This window comes from Callorhinus ursinus, unplaced genomic scaffold (assembly GCF_003265705.2).
Source record: "Callorhinus ursinus isolate GAN/ISIS: 27379988/994484 unplaced genomic scaffold, GSC_fseal_2.0 scaffold150, whole genome shotgun sequence".
Lineage (NCBI taxonomy): Eukaryota > Metazoa > Chordata > Mammalia > Carnivora > Otariidae > Callorhinus > Callorhinus ursinus.
In genome coordinates, this window is record NW_027397212.1 from 15,571 (window position 1) to 34,277 (window position 18,707).

Consider the following 18,707-nt stretch of genomic DNA (forward strand, 5'->3'; position numbering starts at 1 on the left):
GCACCCATGCCCCCGTTGGGCCAGGTGGAGGCCCAGACGGCTGTCCTGCTTCCTGCGGCTGGTGGTCTGCAGCCAGCCGTCCCCTGGGCTCCCTGAGGACACTGGCCCAATGCCCTGACCTGGCCCCTTGGGGCCCAGCTCTCAGACTGGGAGGGGCCCCTCCCTGTTCTAACGGTCCCACTGCGGGAGGTGCAAAGTGGCCCATGTGCACCATCCGACTGTACTGGCTGAGGCCCAGGGGGAGATACTGCAGCCATGATGAGGGGCATGGAGCCCAGAGCTGGTCGTCAAGCAGTGACATGTACCTAGGAGCCCAGGGACCTGGCCCTTCACAGACCAAAGCCTGGTGGCATAGACTCTGCCCCACACAGCAGCTGGCTCCAGAGACGAGGGCCCAGGACCCGGGGCCCATGGGATGGAGTCCTGGTCCCGCCCTCTCAGTCCTGTCTCCAGACCTGCTGACCTGGTGCTGACTGAGACGGTGAAAACCCCGTGTGGGCACGACTGGCCCCAAGGCCGTGCCAGCCGAGTGTGGACGTGGGGCACCCGCCCAAGCCCACAACAGGGAACCTCACGACAGGACCCAGAGAAGGACCAGAAGGAGGGGCCAGACGGCCAGACGGGGCGGCCTTGGCCGGCGTGCGTGCGGAGAGCGTCTGCGTGTGCGTGTGCCTGCTGTGTGTCCCGCCGCCCGGGCCGCCCCCCGCCCACCCGCATGGGGGGCCTACGCACCGGCGGGGGTGCGGCGGGCGGCAGGAGCGGCGTCGGGGGCAGCCCCGCGGGGAAGGGGGCAAATGTGTGTTGGTGCTGGTGTGTGTGCTGGTGTGTGTGTTGGTGCTGGTGGAACTCCGCCCGCAGCAGAGCCCCCGGGCCCAGGGGGGCGCCGGGCCGCTCAGCGCTCTGGACCAGAAAACGCGCGTTCAGCTCTTGCCTGAGCAGCTCGTGATCTACAAGAGAAAAAGAGAGAGAGACGGAGAGGCACGTCGGCCGCGGGCTCCGGGCGGGGCGAGGCGGATAGTCACCTGGCACTGGTTTCGGCAGGCCAAGCCGTGGTGGCCGCTCGCTAGGTGCGGGCCCCAGGGTGGAGGTAAGAGAGGTGCCTGTGACCAAGTACCAATCAGAATCCCCGAATGAGGCTGGCAATACATGATTGGCTGGCTGAATGAGATCAACAGGCTGGCATCTAAAGGCAAGAGAGAACACCGTGAGCCCCCGGTGCCCCCCAAGCCGGCCACAGGGGAGCCCTGCCCCCCCCCAGCCCAGCATCCTGGTCCCATCCCAGGGCACCAAGCTGCCCGGACCTGCGGTGGGCTGCTCAGGATTTTACAAAGAACGTGGAGACGAGACCCCTGGGAGAAATCTTCCACGACCTGATATTTGGCCTTGAAGGGCCACCTGCCAGAACCAAGCAGGAGGGAGAGGCCAGGCTGCTGTGGTTCACCTGGAGACCCCCTACCCCGGGGGGCTCTGCACGCCCCGTTGTCCCAGACACACTGGGGATGAGGGACTGCAAGGGTCACAGCAGGCCCTGGAAGCCTTCGTTGGCCTGGCAACGGAGCCGCTCCAGGCCCCCCTCCCCTTGACTAGGCCTGGCAAGGGCTCAGGATGGAGCAGCGGATGCGTCTGTTTCCGTGTGCACATGTGGGGCACCCATGCGCCTGCGTGCGTGTGCACAACCCAGGCCGACACCGGGCAGTGGGACCCCCTTGGGAAAGGCAGCCTGCGGGGGCCAGGGCCCCCCGCCATCAGCCCCTGGTGTCTGGGAGCAGGTGGGGGAGGCTCTGCCTCAGGAGCCCGTACCCCTTCCCTGGGGAGACCAAGTCCCTCCCACCTGCCCAGAGGTGAGGATCATTGTGCGGGGGTCGGCGACCCCGGCCCCAGCCAGCACCTACCGGCAGGGTGTCCTGGGATGACCAGGCTGTTGGCCGGCAGCGCCGGGGGCGGGGGCAGTGTCGGGGGGGCGGCGAACATGGCCGCCGCGTGGTGCTGGTGCTGGGCCTGCGAGCGGAGCGCCAAGTGTGAGGTAGACAGGTGGGGGCCCGGCCCGAGAGGCGACAGGGACGCGTGCTTCGCGAGCCCGAGGCTGGCGCTGCTGCCGGCGCCGCTGCTCCTGCTGCGGGGGGCGGGGCTCAGTGCCTGGGGGCGGGGCGTCCGCGCGGCCCCCGCCCCCGCCCCGCGCAGGCCCCTCCCCTCCCCACCTGAGGCTGTGCAGGCCGTTGTGCGCAGCCTGGCCTTGGCCGGCGAAGGCGCCCAGGGGCAGAGGCACGTGCGTCGGGAGCGGGGCGCGGGGCTGTGGGGGCGCGGGCGGCGGCTGCGGGGTGAGGCGGGGCAGGGCAGGGGCTTCCTTCTTGACCGGCGGGCTGGCCGGGGCGCCTGTCGCGGGGTCGGCGGGGGGCGCGGGGCTGCGCACCGTGGGCAGGAAGGGCGGCTCGGCGCTCAACTCGCGGCTGCGCTCCAGGCCCGAGACTTTGGGCGGCGCCCCGGCCTTGGCCTCGGCCTCCTCGCCCAGCGTGGGGCCTGCGGAGAGAGGGCCGGAGTGAGCTGGGCCTGACTCAGGACAGTGGCAGCGAGGTCACAGCCAGGGCTGAGCCCCCCACCACCCAGTCCACAGGGGCCAGGGCTGGGGAGGAGGGCTGCCGGCCCAGAGAGCTCGCACTTTCCGGAGGGGAGGCAAAGTGCAGCGCACGCTCGGCCCAAGCAGGGCATTGGTCCGAACCTGATGCGCACATGGACGGGCCCTTCCTGCCACTGCGCAGCACGCGCGCTAGTGGCCTGCGTTCTTCCCGAAACCACCCAGGTGACCCATGGCCTGAGCCCTCCTTGGGCCCATGAGCTGGGGGAGACCTCCAGAGGACTGGCCGCGCCGGGACCCGGTGGGAAGAAGTTGCTGCCCGCCCCCCAACTGCCGGCGTCCAGGTTGTCTCCCACCCTCGCCACATCCACCGTCCAGGCAGATCCCGCCGAGACTGCTCCCCTTAAACTGTGCCTGTGCTCGTGACCTTGACTTCCTCCCCGCTCATTCCAAACCCGCCTTTCTAAGCAGTGTCAGGTCACGTGCCCAGAGGTCAGGTGGGTCAGGAATCCCCAAAGCAGGCTAGGCAGCGGGCACGTGTCCAGGCCACAGGAGGCTTTGTCTCGAGCGGACCACGGCCCAGTTTCCCACGAGTGGGAATCCAGGTTCCTGATTGCGGTCACCCCATTTGGGCTGCGGGCAGGGCAGATTTCGCGTCCTCCTGGGGCCCATGCAGGCACTTGCCGCGCTGAGTGGGGCGGAGAGCCTGCAGCTGCAAGGCCGTGGGACCCGGGCCGGCAGCGAGACCCAGAGGACTCTGCTGAACCTCTGGGACGTCTCCTCCCCTGGCAGAAACCGGTGGCAGCAGGAAATGGCTCCTTCTGCCTCCTCTCGGGTGACGCCTCCCGCTTTAACCAGCAGCCCGCATGTTTGCTCAGGGCCAGAACCGGGGAGGAGGCCACCCCCACTAGCACCACCACTGCCATGAGAACAGGGACTGAGGCCTGATGGCTCATGGCGCCATCTCTGCCCACCCGCTCACAGCTGCCAAGGGGTGCCAGCCTGGCACTCTGACCTCTCTCTCCCCCATCTTTGTGCCACCCCTTGCAAAGTAAGCACAGACCTGAGCAGCCGTGAGGATGGGAAGAGGCAGGTGTGGGCTGGGCAGAGCTGGTGTGCGGCCAATGCCCTGGCCCTCCTGCAGCCCCTCCCCTCACTGGGAGGCGTGAGCACTACAAGTGGACACCCCTGCTAGAAGCCTCCCTGGGCACTGCAGAGCCCTGACTGGTTGCCCGAGCTCTGCCTACGCACGTGCGTGAGTGGACCTGGCAGTGGGCTGAACTGTGCCAAAAAGCCCTGTCCAAACTGTGGTCCTTAGAACCTGTGAATGTGACCTAATTTGGAAAAAGGGTCTTTGCAGATGTCATCAAGCTAAGGATATTGAGATGACACCAGTCTGGAATAAGGTGGGCCCTAAACCCAGTGAAGGGCATCCTTCTAAGACCAAAGGAGGGGACCATGGGAGGTGGGAAGGACACCCAAGAGGAAGAGGAAGGAAGGAACCTCCCCTGGAGTTTCTGGAGTGTGGCCTTGCCAACACCTTCATTTCAGACTTCTGGTCTCCAGACTGTTGAGAGGGTTAGTGTCCATCCATTTTGTGATTTTTGTTGAAAAGGACACGGTTCTGTGTTACACTCTGTGTGAAACTCTCTCCCAAGCCCAGTCCGGCATCCCCTGCCCTGACTCTGTCTGGCATGTGTCGGCTTTGCAGAAATGCTTTGATCTGAGGACGAGTCTTCTCCACCTGAAGCACGGGGAGACCATGCCCTGCTCCCAGACCAGCAGGACGGGTCACTGTGGGCCCCCACCTGTCTGTGCTGCAAGGCTGTCGCGTCCAGTTCCATCTGGACAGAGCCTTCCAAGCAGGCCCCTTATCTGTGCTGGGTCCAGTGACCCTGGCAGGCTGGGTGACAATGGCCTCTCCTGGCCTTGGATGCTGGGGAATTCACTCTCTAGAGCAGTGTAGGCCAGGAGAGCTTTCTGGCACTATATGCCTGTGCTACCGTGTGGGGGCCGCCGGCCAGGGGGTGGGGCTGCTGTGCAGGGATCTAGTTCCTTTATGGCAACGTTAGCCATGTGTGCAGTGGTGGCCCTGGCAGCCAGCCTATACCGTGGCAGGGGTGCCTCAGCAGGTGCCAAACCACGAGCTGCCAGTTGTCCCCAGAGCACCTGACCCCATGAGCCTCGGGAGGGTCTGGGAACATGCCTTGCTAACAGTTCTGGGGAAGGGGCAGGAACCCCACTTTGGGAACCACTGCTCCATTGCTGGCCCTGCTCCTGACTTCTGCTTTCCTTGCAGCTTTTGCGGGGGCGGGGGGGGGGCTGTAAATCACAGCACGTAACTCCTCCCTCAGGCTCTGCATCCAGAACCCGACCCATGATAGAGCCTAACCTGGAGCCCACGCTCTTGCCACAAAAGGCCCACTGCCCTTTTCCATGATGACTTCTGGGATGTGTCCTGTCTTTTCCTAGAGGCGAGGAGGTAAGGCCAAGGAACATGCTTACCTTTATCAGCTGCTGGGGCGAAGAGCTTCTCAGAGCCCACAGATGCCTGGAAAACAGACAGAAGGGTCAGAAACAGAGGGGATGAAGGGCCTGGGGGTGAACTTGGCTCTTACCCTGCCCCCAGGACACAGGTCTGGGCAGGTTTTGTGCATGTGAGGTCTGCCCGGCCTGGCAGAATGTGTCCTCCTGTGTCCAGCTGCCACCCAGGAGGGTGACCATGCCCAGGCCTGGTGCAAGCATGTGGGCACACAGGTCACTCAGCCCCAGATCAGGGACTCAAGGATGCTCAGCAGAGACATGGGGGTTCAGTGTGGCCCTGCCAGTGGGGGGCTGGCACTTGGGAACTCAGGTGCGTCTTGGCAGGGCCAGCCCCAGGAACCCGAGGACTCTGCTGGGCCTGGTGCCAGAGGACGGAGCAGAGCTTGGAACTGAACAGGCTGCAGGATAGCACCCACCACACTTTGGTCCAAGTCACAGGTCTGGGGAACCATGGCTGTGACGAGGCAGAGTGTCCAGAGCAGAGCATTCTGCCCCAAGTGGTTTCTGATGGACCTCACCTCTCAGCCTCTCTCCTGGGGAGACGCCCACATGCACGCAAGATGGCGCGATGTCAGGGTGAGGACGTGGTCCTGTGTGGAGGACTCTGCCACAGCTCACAGGAAGGAGCTCCGTAAGACTGCCCTTTTCTTGCTAGTTGATTTTTTTTAAAGATTTTATTTTTAAGTAAACTCTACAGCCAATGTAGGGCTTGAACTCACAACCCTGAAATCAAGAGTCGTACGCTCCACCAACCGAGCCAACCAGGCACCCCACTAGTTGACATTTTTTAAAAACAGCTTCACTGAGCTATAATTCACATGCCATACAATTCATCTCTCAAAGGTGTACAATTCAGTGGTTTTAGTGTCTTTGCAGCTGTGAGCAACTGTCACTTCAGTCAGGCTTAGGACATTTTCATCACCCCAAAATGAAACTGTGAGTTCTTCAGCCATCGCCCCAGCCCTCACATCCCCTGGCCCCAGGACCACTGCCTCTCATGTATGCAGAGGCCCTATGCTGGACTTCCTGGTGGAAAGCGGTCAGTGGTTGCTGCTGGGCGGGCGGGAGGGTGGCGGGGAATGACCAGGCACCAAAGAGCATGGGGGCTCAGCCCGTGAGGATGGCCACTATTAAAGCCGGACAGCAGCAGGTGCCGGCTAGGATGCAGAGAAGCTGGGACTCTCGAGCACCGCTGTGGTGCAGGTAAAAGGTAAAAGGTGAAGCCACTGTGGACAACGGTCCAGAAGGTCCTCACGAGGTTGAATGTGGAAATACCACGTGATATAGCAATCCCACTCCTGGATACACACTCCCCAAAACTGAAAGCAGAGTCGCCAACAAATATTTGTACGCTAATAGGCACAGAAGTATTATTTACAGTAGCCAAGAAGTGGGAGTGGCCAGGTGTCCATCAGCAGGTGTATGGAAGAACAAAATGGTCCATACATGCAATGGATACCACTCAGCCTTAGAAAGAAATCCTGACACTTGCTACTATCTGGATGGACCTTGAGGACATGTGCTAAAAGAGGCCAGGACCAGAAGGACAAACACTGGAGGAGCCCACTTATCTGAGGAGTCAGATTCATGCAGAGTAGAGGTGGTGCCAGGGGCTGGGGCGGGGGAGCCAGGGTTTAGTAGGGACAGTGTTGGTTTTCCAGGTGGAGTCCGGGGGTGGACGGAGGTGGACAGAGGCGGCAGCGGCAGCAAAACAGTGCGAAGGTGCTTAATGCTTGTTCACTGTATGCTTAGAAATGCTTAGGATGGTAAGTTTTGTTGTGTCTCTTAGCACAATAAATACAAAATTAAGAGAAAACACGAGGGTGCTTTCTGGGGTGATGAAAGCGTTCTCTGACGGTGGTGGCGGAAACGTAGTCATATGCATCTGTCAGAGTGCATGACGCTGCACACTTGAAACAGGAGCATCTTACTGCATGTATGTTACGGCGCAGGAGTCCATTTTAAGATGCGCTCCTGACCCAGGATCAGACCCAGGCCCGTGCATGACCCAGGCCGGACACTGCTAGTTGGTGGGAAAGTGAACGGTGTGTGACGGGAGCTGGCTGCTAGGAAAAGGGGAAGCCGCTCCCCGATCAGAGTAATTCCAGACTGATCAGTGATGTAAATATGAGAAACAGAACCATAAACGCAGGACAAAGCCTGTCACTGTAATACTTTGCGATCACCCTGGAACGGGGTTAGCTTTTTCTAATCCCCAAAACCGGGACCAGGAAGAAAAGAGGGTGGTAATGCAGCCCCAGCCCGGTGCCCCAGGAGCCGGGCCGGGAGGGAGGCTGTGGCTCCTCATGCCCTGCGATCTCCAAACGCTCACGGAGGCCCAGGGGAGGGGCCCCTGACAGGTGAACAAGACCCATGGTGGGCCTCCGAAGCAGGAAGCTCCAGGCGAGGGAGGTGGGTGCAGACTCCACTTTCCCCGTGTCTGACTGCGTGTGGGCAGCAGTGCATGGAGGGGTCCTTCCTGCTGGCCTGCCAGACCGTGTGGGACCTCACCCACCACCAGCCGGGCGGGACATGCTGCGCTCCCACGCAGGGGTGCCACGGCCGTGACGTCTTCTCTCCTGAGTTTATTTCCAGTACATTCTACATGGTGAGCAGTGGCTGTGAGAGTCCCTGGATTATCACCTCACCCCTAGGAGTCCCCATGGGGTGTCCACCTGAGCTGGGGGTCTGCAGGGGCGGGGCGGGGCGGGCTGTCAGCCCTGGTGGGGGAGGGGGGCACTGCAGCCCAGCCTGTGGCTCCAGACATGGCCAGCAGCGCCTGTCCCCGTCTGCCCCTCGGGGCCAGGCCCCTGGTCTGTTTGTCTGCAAAGTGACCAGGAGGACAGCTCACGTGAGTTCACTCTATGGCAGGCACGGCCCCAGATCTGCCAGGAGCGATGACAACTGCACCCCTACGCTGTACCCTTGCCTGATGGCACAGGGGTCACCCACCCTCCCAGGGCCCGTCCAGAGACCCCAGGACCACACGGCAGCGCCCGAGTGACAGCTCTGTTATCATTACCTGGACTCATTAACATGCCCACAGATGAATTCTCCACAAAGCCAAGAGTCTCTTTTAAATCCAAATCAGGGGGGCGCCTGGGTGGCTCAGTCGGTGAAGCATCTGCCTTCTACTCAGGTCATGGTCCCAGGGTCCTGGGATCGAGCCCCACGTCGGGCTTCCTGCTTAGTGGGGAATCTGCTTCTCCCTCTGCCTCTGCCCCTCCTCCCCCACTTATGTTCATGCACTCTCTCTCTCTCTCTCTCTCAAATAAATAAATTAAAAAAAAGAAAAAAAATCCAAATCAGAACAGGTCACCCCCTGACTCAAGCACTCTAGTGTCTTCCCAGTGCCCCCAACTGCAATCTGTCCCCGATCCTGTGAGGCCCATGGGAGGCCCACCCTCCCCCCAGGCCCCTGCACCAGGGTACAGGTCTGAAGGTCTTTTCTTGCTTGGCCGCCTCTCAGCTGCCCTGGACAAGTGTGGGCACTGCCACCGATGAGGGGAGCTGCTGTGTGCCAGCCGTCTCCTCTCACCTCCTCTAACGAGGCAGCCCTAAAGTCTTCATCATCTGCCGCGCTGGCAGACTCCCTGGGCCAACGGGACGGTGCTGGACCTGCGCAAGCAGCCTCGAGGGTCCCCAGCCCAGCGCCACGGCCAGAGGCTCCTTATCTCTCGGCAGAGCACACAACGAGCTCAAGGCCCCGCCACCCCTGCTGCCATTACCGTCCAGGAGTCTGGGGGGGAAAGGGAAGCTGGGGGGGGCCCAAGCCCCAACCCCGTTCGAGCCCCCTGTTCTGACACGGCCATTCCCATCGGAGCAAGGCGGGATCAGAAAGGAACGCGGAGAGGCGGCCCGTTCTGTGGGGCACGACTCCTCTTGGTCCCGGCCTGCGGGGAGGGGGAGCAAGTTCACCTAAGGTTGCGCTGGTTCAGTTCAAGGCCTGGGGCTTGAGTAGCGGCCAGGAGGTGGCGCCCCAGACGCTTGGAAATTCTAGGGGAACAGCGGAGGGGCTGGGGGGGGTCTTCCCCACCACTCCTCACCCTGGATGCCAGCCTGGCAAAGGCAGGAGGGAAGGCATTCTCCATCCAGTCCCCACCACCCCCAGTGCCACGGAGGGCCCAAGTTAAAGTTTGCTTGGGGAAGTTGAGGGACCTGTGTCCCTGCAGGGGCCCTGGGAAGGGCCCTGGGCAGGTTCCTGGCCCACAGTGAGAGGCCTGGACATCTGGCCAGGCACAGCCATGCCCACCTGGGAAGGCTCTGAACAGACGGGGCAGGCACCCTCAGACCCCTGGGGCCTGCGCCCGCGCGCCAGCCCCTTTCCCAGGGCACGCAAACAGACGCTCCTGCTGGAGCTCGCCCAGCACAGTCCCTCCGCTCCTTCCATTCCAGGGGGAGGGGTCTGGAGCTGGCCAGCAGACCCAAGGGGGGGGTGGGCAGGCCCAGTGCGGCCACCAGACCTGTGCAAATAACTTCCCGAAGACCATTTACTGGGATGTGACCCAGGCAGCCACATCGTCTCTACACCTGGCAGCGAGCCAGCGTGGGGGCGGAAGAAAAGGGTCACTCGGGGAGAAAATACAGGTGGGAGGTGCCCGGGCTGCAGGTTCACGGTCTCGGTGGAGGGGGCACGCCCGGTAGGGAGAGTGTCACGGCCGGCACTAACTCCCCTAGGGTGCACAATCCCGAGCCGGGCGGAGGTCACAGCACGCTTTGTCTTCGAGGACCCGACCCGCGGGGCAGTCTCCGCTCAGACACGCGGCAGGCACAGCCTCCGCCGGCCGCGCCCCGCCCCAGACAAAGAACTCCAACTCCGGGCAGGTGAGCGCGGAGGGCGCCGGGAACCGGGGTGGCCTAGCCCCCGCCGGGGCGCAGACAAAAGCGCGCGTCCCCCACGACGCCCGGCCCCGCCTCCGCCACAGGCCCCCCCATTGCCCTGGCCAAGGCCCGGGACCCTCTGCAGGGATGCACCCCCGCCCGCCGGCCGCCACGTGGGCCGCGGGGGCGCAGCCGGAGAGACACCGGGTCTCCGCGCGCCTGGCTCCGGGAGAGACGGGGTGGGCAGAGCGCCGGGGGCCTCTCCTGAGCCCCGCTCCTCTGGAGGGGGCGGTTGCTCTCTTGTCCCCGGCCCCCGAAGTCCCGAATCCCTCCCCGGAGCCACCAGCGCGCACTCACCGCGCGGGCGCCCCGGGTCTGACGGGCTCTGCAGGCAATTGCCGCTAGTCCTCGGGCCGGGGCCGGAGCCGGAGCCGGGTGGCATGGACGCGGGCGGCGGAGCGCGGGCCCCCACCACCTCTACCCGTCGAGGTGGCCCCTCTCCCGGCGCGCCCTGCCTGGCCGGAGCCCGGGCCGGGGACGCGCATGCGGGCCGCGCCGCCTCGGCGCGCTCTGGGCGGTTTTCGGGGCGCGCAGGGCCCCCGGCGCCGTCGGGCGCGGCGAGGGCCGGAGAAAGCGGCGGCGGCGGCGGCGGCGGGCGCACTGCTGGCGGGCGCGCAGGCGGCGGCGAGAGCGCGGGCGGGCGGGGCGGGGGCGGGGCGCGGGCAGGCCCGACTAATCCAGCCCCGAGGCGCGGATCTGCCCGCGCGGGGCCGCAGGCCGGGTCGGAACCTGGATGTTCCCTCTCCGCCACGAGGTCAGCGCTCGCAGCGGCCGCTGTGCTGAGCTCTTCATGGGCCCGACCCCCTCCGACTCGCAACAAGTTATGCACGGCTCCTAAACCCAGTTTATAGAGGGGGAAACTGAGTCACCGAGCGGCGAGGAAAGATGACAGAGCTCGCACGTCCGTACGATGTAAGCCCCGCCCTCCCTGGTGCTCGGTTTCACCATCTGTGAAACGCGGGTGCACAGTGGGGAACGGTCCAGTTACTGGAAGCGCAAACGGGTACTGCGGGGGCACGCGCCGCTCGGCGGACGAAAGCCCACTGAAGATCCGGGCGAAACACCGCCCCTTGCGAACGCCTACATGTGCGGACACTGAGCCAGGCGCACCGGCAGCCCTTCCATTCCAGAGCGCACAGGCGGGCTACAGCTTCCTATCATGAAACGCGCTGTGAGGCAATCCATGCAGAACACACGCTCGGGGGGCACCAGGAGGTCAGCTCTGGTGGGGCGTCCAGGGACCCCTGGCTTAGAAGCCCAGGTCAGAACCTGCAAACACCTGCCCCAGGCTGCAAGAATCAGTGGCCGGGTCCACGCTGGGGAGCGCGTTGCGTAGCCGTTCCAAGAGACCCATGGTTACGAGTTCCAGGATCCCATGCGCTGGCTAAATACACACGAATGGACACATTTGCATAGGACCCAGCTCATCTCCAAGGGTCCAGAAGAAACGGCTAAGCAGTGCCACTCGCGGTGGGGACCTGAAGTCCTTTTGTTCTGTTTGAATTATTTACCAAATACACGTATTCCCTTCTCCTGCCAAATTAACGCTGTTCCCCCCAAGTCCTGCCATAAAGACAGCAAACACCAGCTGCATGTCAGACATCAGGCTATATGCCCTGTGACTGTGAAATTGTTGGGCCCTCATGCCTGCATCCTCTGAGGACACCCCGTCACCCCCACTGTACTGATGAGAAAAGTGGAGGTAGAGACCCGAGGGGACCCGTCTGGGGTCCTGCAGCTGGTTTGTAGCAGAGCCAGGACGTGAATCCCGGAAGCAGGACTGTGGCTTCTGTGGGCTTAGTCAAGACATGCTGGGAAAATCGGGGGCTGGGGAGGAGTCTCTGCCTCACAGGGGGGGTGTCTAGGCCTCCTCACCCGCCACACTGCACCCTACAGGGTTATGAGCTCCTGCACACAGCCCTGGCTCCAAGGCCTCTGGCGGCAAAGGGGAAAGATGTTCATGCAGTGGGGTGTCCCAGCAGCCTAAGAGCTCTGAACGATGTCATGCCCTCGTCCCAGGAGTCTGAGTAGTTACCCTACACGGCAGAGTGGAATTAAGGGTGCTAACCAGCTGACCTTGCTATGGGCAGATGACGGGGGGCAGTGTAATCACAGTCCTTACCAGTGGAAGGACATGGGAAGACACCTCTCTGCTGGCTGTGGACACAGGAAGGGCAAGGAGCTAGGAATGTGGGCATCTTTGGGAGCTGGAGGAGGCAGGGAAGGGGGACAAGCCTGGCCCCACCCTGACTTAAGACCGTGGAAACCAGAACACCAGAACTGTGAGATAACCAGTCTGTGTTGTCTGCAGCCACCAGTTTGCGGAAGTTGGCCACAGCGGCCACAGGAACCCCCACATCTGTATCCAGGACTCCGACGAGGGGATGGAGCGCAGAAAGACCAGCCCTTGGGGCACAGCAGGCTGCCCCCCAGCATGTTGGTGCACAAATGCCCAGCAGCAGGCCTGGGTCCCACTTACAGCCTCATACGAGCCACTGGCAAACACACCGGGAGTCAGGCCAGACAAGTACAAATGGGGTGGGAGTACAGCAGCTGGACGGGCAAGGTGATCGTGTGCTGCTCTGAGCGGCAGTCAGGGAGGCCCTTCCAACCGGGGCCTCCGAGCAGACCAGGCTGAGGGGACCTCTGGGGAAGAGCCCTTCTTGGACGGTGCAAAGGTCCTGAGGCAGGAGCAACCTGGCAGGGCCTCAAGGGAGCTTGGGTGTTTGTGTTGAGCAAGAGGAAGTGGCTCCAGGTTTAGGCAGGAGAGAAACTCTTTAAGATCCTCTCTGTAGAATCCACCATAAGGCCGGGGGGGGGGGGAAGCAATGGGCCTAGCTGGGAGCTGCTGGGATAAGCCAGGCGGCATGGTTGGTGGGGCCTCTCCTGTGATGGAGATGGGGCTGTTCCAGTAGAGTGGCAGGGGGCCGTGGTTACAGGAGCTGGGAGCTCTGCAGGGGGAGGTTGGCCAGTGGCTGGCATGGGGCCCTGCTGTCCCCCTTGTTCACCATGGGCTTGACGCTGAGGCCTAGAGGGGCCTGCAGGGAAGGAGCAGGGGCAGGGGACGACAGTGGACGTGGGCCCTGGTGGAGTCGCAGCTCTGTCATTTCCTTGTGACTCTGGGCAGGTCCCACCCTCCCGGGGGGAGATGTACACCAAGTCGGGTACGCCTCACTAACTGAGCTCTGAATCTTCAGGGCCCCCCAGGGGTGTGTTCTATTGTCGTGCCTCTTACAGAGGACAGACCCAGGCTGGTGGCCAGGCTGTACCCACTCTCCCCCAGCGGGCTGGAGACCCTACCCCTGGAAGAGCCAGTGGGGGTGGGGATAGCAGGTGGGGGCCGAGTGGTTCTGCTGGGCCAGTCTAAGCACCGGCAGGAGGCACCTGCAGACATGCCATCCAAGGGGGAGCAGCCCCAGCCCAGCCACATCACCGAGTGCCACCCGCCCACCGCAGCCCCAGACCCCAAGGGAAGCCCGTCTTCATGTCAAGCATGGCTCCCCAGGCCACCCTGAGGCCCTGACAGTCCTCGAGACAGCACCTCTGAGCCGGGCACTGCATCCCCCTCCGGCTGGGGGAACCCAGGGCGGCCTGTCTCTGTGTTTAGAAAGGCGGGCAGCTGTGACATGGAAGGTCTGAAAAGGTGCGAAATCTGGAAGGGAACAGAGGGGCAGACAAAGGGGGGAGGAAGGCAGCGGCAGGGAGCACAGGGGCTTCCCAGGGAAACACGCACTCAACAGAGAATGTGGTACCTCTGTCTGTCATCCCAGGCAGCACCAGGGGAGGTGCCTGCCCCCTCCCCCAGGCTGCCTCTCTGAGGGTAGGCAGAGGCAGTCTGCAGGTGAGGAAGGCCTGCGGCCGTGACAGAACACCTGCTGAGACCGAGGTCAGCGCCCTGTGGGAGTGTGGCTGGGGCTCTCAGGGAGGGGGCCAGGGTGCTGGGCCTGAGTGCCCTCCCGTCCCTCACCGCCCAGCATGGGCCCTGCTCCTGGCCTTGGTTCTCCTGGCCGTGGTGGGAGTGTGGCCTCGCACGGAAGGTCCCCACGGGGGTGGCCTGGTGGGCTCCTCTGAGGCCAGGGCATGGGGGCAGGGTTCAGGGGGGGCCCTTGCTCCCCGGCACCCAGTGTTGGGAGGGAAGCAAAGCCAGAAAGACCCACCCCACTAATGGGCTGACAGAGTGAAATCAGACCCTGCTCAAATGGCCAGCGCTGCCTCCTCACTGACCGGGAAGTGCCAGTTCAGTGCACAGCAGTCTAGATGCTGCCAAAGATGTGGATTTCACAGAATCAAGAAAACCCTGCGGCAAGCCTTGGAGGGAGGGTCCGACGGCACCGGGAGAGCAGTACCCAGGACGCCGAGCTGAGCTAGAGGGCTCTGAAGGCCGCCGGCCCCAGGGGAGGAGGCCCCAGGCCATCTGCCGTCCTCAATGCCGTGACCGTGGCAGCCATGTGGCTCGTGCCGTCCAGGAGGTGGACATGAGCAGGACAGCGCAGCCTGACGCACTGGCTGAGTGGTGGCCCCAGAAGACATGTCCACCCGGAACCTCAGAATGTGACCATATGTGGGATTAGGGTCTCTGCAGGGGTGACGAACATAAGGATCTCAGGATGCCTGATTTCAGCTCGTCATAATCTCTGCGTCCAGCTCTGCGCTGGGTGTGGAGCCTGTCTGGGATTCTCTCTGCCCCTCCCTCTTGCGGGAGAGAGACAAGGATCTTGAAATGAAATCATCCTACATTAGGGTGGCCCTAAACCCAAGGACTCTGTCCCTCTAGGAGGAGTCACAGAGAAGCCACATGACAATGGCAGAGACGGGGGATGTGGCCACAAGCCAGGGACACCTGGACGAGGTGGATGAGGCAGGAAGGACCCTCCCCTCGAGGCCCCAGAACCACGGCAGAATATGTTCCTGTTGGGTAAGTGGCCTGACCTGCGCTAGAGTCCAGTGAGGCAGGGGTGTGGGGTGTCCTCAGCTGGAGTCCGAAGCAGAAGCCATGAGCCCACTGGACTTTCTGGGGACAGGGCTGAGGGGTGCCCGTGAGTGTGCAGGTGTGTGCACACAGAGCATCCGTACATGTAACGGCACTGTATGGTGTGAACGCACGTGTGTGCGGGCCGGAAGGCATGTCTCCCTAAGGCTCCCGCAGCGGCCCAGTGCTCTAATGGAGGTGGCAGGCAGGCCTGGCTCTTCTGCCCTTCCCCTCTGGGGATGGGGAAGGGGTGGGGTGGGCCTGAGTGGGATAGTCACCCCAGGTCCTGTGGGGGCACCCCCAAGGGGCGGAGGCCTGTGGTGGGGCCAGGGTGGCTGTGGGGGCTTGGACCACCTGAGGCTGTGGCACTGAGCTGGTGGAGCAGGGAGGGAGGTGGGCACCCGGGCGCCGGGGGGGGGGTGTCTCGACCCCCCACGGACCCCTGCCCCATCCACCCCACTCGTCTTCAGGCCCTCACTGCATCCGAGAGCTTATGTGTGTGCTCAGCCTACACCTGGCCCTGAAAGACCCTGGGGTTCCCACTGTGCCCCCACCTGCCCTGGAGGTAAGGACCACCTACCCACAAGCCTTCACCAGGCCTGGGAGCTTCCAGCCCAGCGAGGCCTATGAGGTCTGCCGGGCAGGGGGGGTCTGAGGGTATGACCCCTCTGGGCACAGGGGGAGCAGCCCAACAGACGGACGGCCCCTCTGTAAGCCCCCCACCCCAGTCAGGCCTGGTACGACCTCCAGGGGGTGGGCATGGGGGCTGCTCAGCTAGCTCTGGAATGGCCAAAGGGTGGTGGGCAGGAGGGACAGACAGCCCCCATCTGGGGTGTCACTGAGCTGGAAAGGGGCAGTCAGTCCTGCCCTGCACGCAGGCCGTGTGACCCCAGCACCTCTGCTTCCTGCTGAACACAGCACCCCCCCCCCGACTTCCTGTCCCTGCAGAGCGTCGACATCTGCCCCGGCCGGCTCCAGCTGGGGCTGTGTGCACCCATGGAGGCAAGGCCATGGGAACACACTCTCGAGGGGGAGGGGGAGGCTGGCCCAGATCAGTGGGGCCCCGAGGCGCCCTGCGGCGACAGGATCCCAGCACCGGGGCAACCCATTGTCCCCTCCAGCCTGCCGTCCCCAGGCTCCGTTTCACTCAGGCTCCTGTGAGGTGAGTGTTGGTCACTTGCAGCCCAAAGCATCCTGGTCTCTCTCACCTCCCTCACCATGACCTGCTTCCTCTGGGCCCCTGGTCCTAGAAAGCACTGTCCACCGTGTGCCGTGGCCTGAGACCCGGGCATTATCCCCTCGCCGCTACAGCAGGAGAACAGTGGTCCCGACATCCATGTCCAAATCCTCAGAACCTGAGACTATGTCCATCAGCCTGAGGGGCCCAGGGATTTTCAGTTATGGTGAAGGAGCTGGTGAGGAGGTGGTGAGCCTGGAGGGCCCCAGTGGACCCGATGTGACCATAAGCATCCTTACAAGAGGGAAGAGGAAGGTCAGGGTCAGAGCCCAGGAAGCTGGAAAGGTTAGGGCTAGTGTTCTCCCTGGAGCCTCCCGAAGGAACCAGCGAGGCTGATACCTTGATTTGGGCCCCGTGACACCCATTTCAGACTCGTGACCTCCAGAACTATAAAACTTGAACTGTTTTAAGCCACTGAGTTTGTGACAATTTATCACAGTAGGTGCTAATCCCAGCCCCCCACCCCTGTACCCCTCTGCTGGGATGCCACAGCCTGGGGAGCCTTGCTCAGCTACCACTCTGGAGGGTTATCTGGGGCCAGGTGAGCTGATGGTCCTCACTGGGACCCACCTGCCATACCCAGTGCCTATCTGGACCCTTGGCATGCAACAGTCCGAGGCCCTGCCTTGGAGAGACCCATGGGAAGACACCGTCTGGGCTCAGCAACCCTAGGCCAAAGCGCATGGCTCAGAGGGTGGTTGGCTTCATTGCCCCCACACGCCCACAAGGCTTTCCCTGCACCTGGCCTGTACCCCTCTAAGGAGCTCCCTGCACCATTGTCCCCACAACAACTGACCTGCAGAGGCAGGCTATCGGGTGAGGGGACAGGAGAGCCCCCCCCAGACTTCTGAGCAGGTGTTCCCAGGAGTGGGTCCAGGAGAGACACGTGGGGGAAGCCCACTGAGCAGGGAGTTCCTGCAGGGATGGGGTGCAGGGCACATCCTCAGAAGGCCCCAGCCTCCTAGGACACACACTGGGCGCTGCCCTGGCATCAGCCCTCCTTGACCCCGGATCCTACATGGTCCAGCAACTGAAGGGTTACTGGCTGGAGGGCAGGGAGCTCCAGCCCTGGGCTGCCGTGTGGTCTGCTGTGCCCTCTCCTTGCAGGTCACAGGGATCTAGGAGGTGGACCTCTCATTTCAGAGAGAAAACAGGTGCGGGGAGGACCCCAGTCAGGCATCAGGGAGCCTGGGCCCGAGTGTGTATCCATTGTAGGCAGGGCACAGACAGGGCAAGGATGGCCCAGGGAGGAGCGACTGCCCACTCACCTTTCAGGCAGCCCCAAACCTGCTTCCTAGGGTCCAGATGCTCACCCCAGTGCCTGGCGTTCTCACCTCCACCCCAGACCACAGGCCCCCCAGGACCCCCATTTAGCAGAGAGGAAAGTGAAGCCCAGAGGGTATGGGCTGGCCGTGGAAGTGTGCTGGTGCCCACGAGGGACCCCGGCCCCTCCTGGCTGGCCAGCTGCCTGCCGGCCCCGTTCCTGTTCCTGCTGCTCGGGAGCCGGCAGAGGCCCAGTGCTGGGGGTTCGTCCTCACAGGGGATCTGACAGACGGGCCAGCCAGACCCACATCCCTTGAGAGAGCGCAGTGGCCACAGGCAGCGAGCAGGAGGACTAGCCCACCAGCCACCTGGTCGGGCCACTGGGGCAGACGGCAGCCAATCCAGGCCCAGGAGGCTGCCTAACGAGCCCCACACAATCTTTCCCCCCATATTTTCCCAATAAAAAAGCAGTTAGACACCAACCACAGCCTTGCGGAGGGGCCATCTGGCTGCCTGGCTCCCAAGCCTACTGGCAGCGTGGATGCCTTCCCCACCAGCAGCCGGTGCCCAGGGCAGGGCTGGGGGGTGGGCGGGCCAGGCTGGGGGGCTTGCAGAGCCAGCATGGGGCGCCCACGGGGTGGAGCCTGCTCTTTCATGAGGGGCGGTGACAGAGGTCTTCCTGTCTGTCTGTCTGTCTGCACACCGGCCTCCGGGGCGGCTGCAGGGTAGACAGAGACTCTGCTGGTCTCCGTGTGCCCATGTCTTGGATGTGGGCCGTCCCCAGTGTGTCAGAGCCCAAAGCCAGTGGGCGAGGGGTGGGTGGGCTGGCAAGAGCCTACAGACGCTGCAGGTGCATCTGACCTCAGACCCTAGCAGGTCTGGGAGGAGCGCACTGGCTGGAAGAGGGGGCCTGGGTCTTCCTGCTGCCCTGTCCGGGGGGAGGCCTCCCTGGGGACGGCCTGCCTGCCACAATTTCCCCAGCGCCCAGACCCAGGGCCCTGAGCTGCCCAACCTGCACGTCCAGCTGCCTCACCACAGGCCCAGAGCAGCCCTGCTGTCTCCAGCCCACTGCGCAGCCAGGAGCGGGGCAAGGGGAGCTCCTTCCACCTCTGTGTAGCACACGGTGCCCCCGGGCTGAGTGAGGGTCTGGGAGACACCCTGTGGCCAGGCCCCAGGTGAGGGCGTGCTGTGGGGGGACGGGCCCCAGGGGAGGGCGTGCTGCGGGGGGATGGGCCCCAATG

At 63.4% G+C, this 18,707-nt stretch overlaps 1 protein-coding gene across 14 annotated transcripts in view; it reads right to left on the bottom strand.

Annotated features, from left to right (window-relative positions):
- The window catches only part of FBRSL1 (fibrosin like 1), a 78,720-nt gene that overhangs the window by 8,757 nt on the left and 51,256 nt on the right, over positions 1–18,707 (bottom strand). For 6 of the 14 annotated variants that reach the window (XM_073890410.1, XM_025861596.2, XM_073890412.1 and 3 more), the window contains 5 exons: positions 5,078–5,123; positions 2,199–2,517; positions 1,893–2,113; positions 1,115–1,183; positions 733–947 (listed from right to left, as the gene is read on the bottom strand). In XM_073890410.1, coding sequence (XP_073746511.1) covers positions 733–947; positions 1,115–1,183; positions 1,893–2,113; positions 2,199–2,517; positions 5,078–5,123 — 870 coding nt within the window. Of the gene's footprint in view, positions 1–732; positions 1,184–1,892; positions 2,114–2,198; positions 2,518–5,077; positions 5,124–18,707 lie in introns of all 14 variants that reach the window. The other 8 variants (XM_073890415.1, XM_073890414.1, XM_073890418.1 and 5 more) reach the window with 6 other exon arrangements.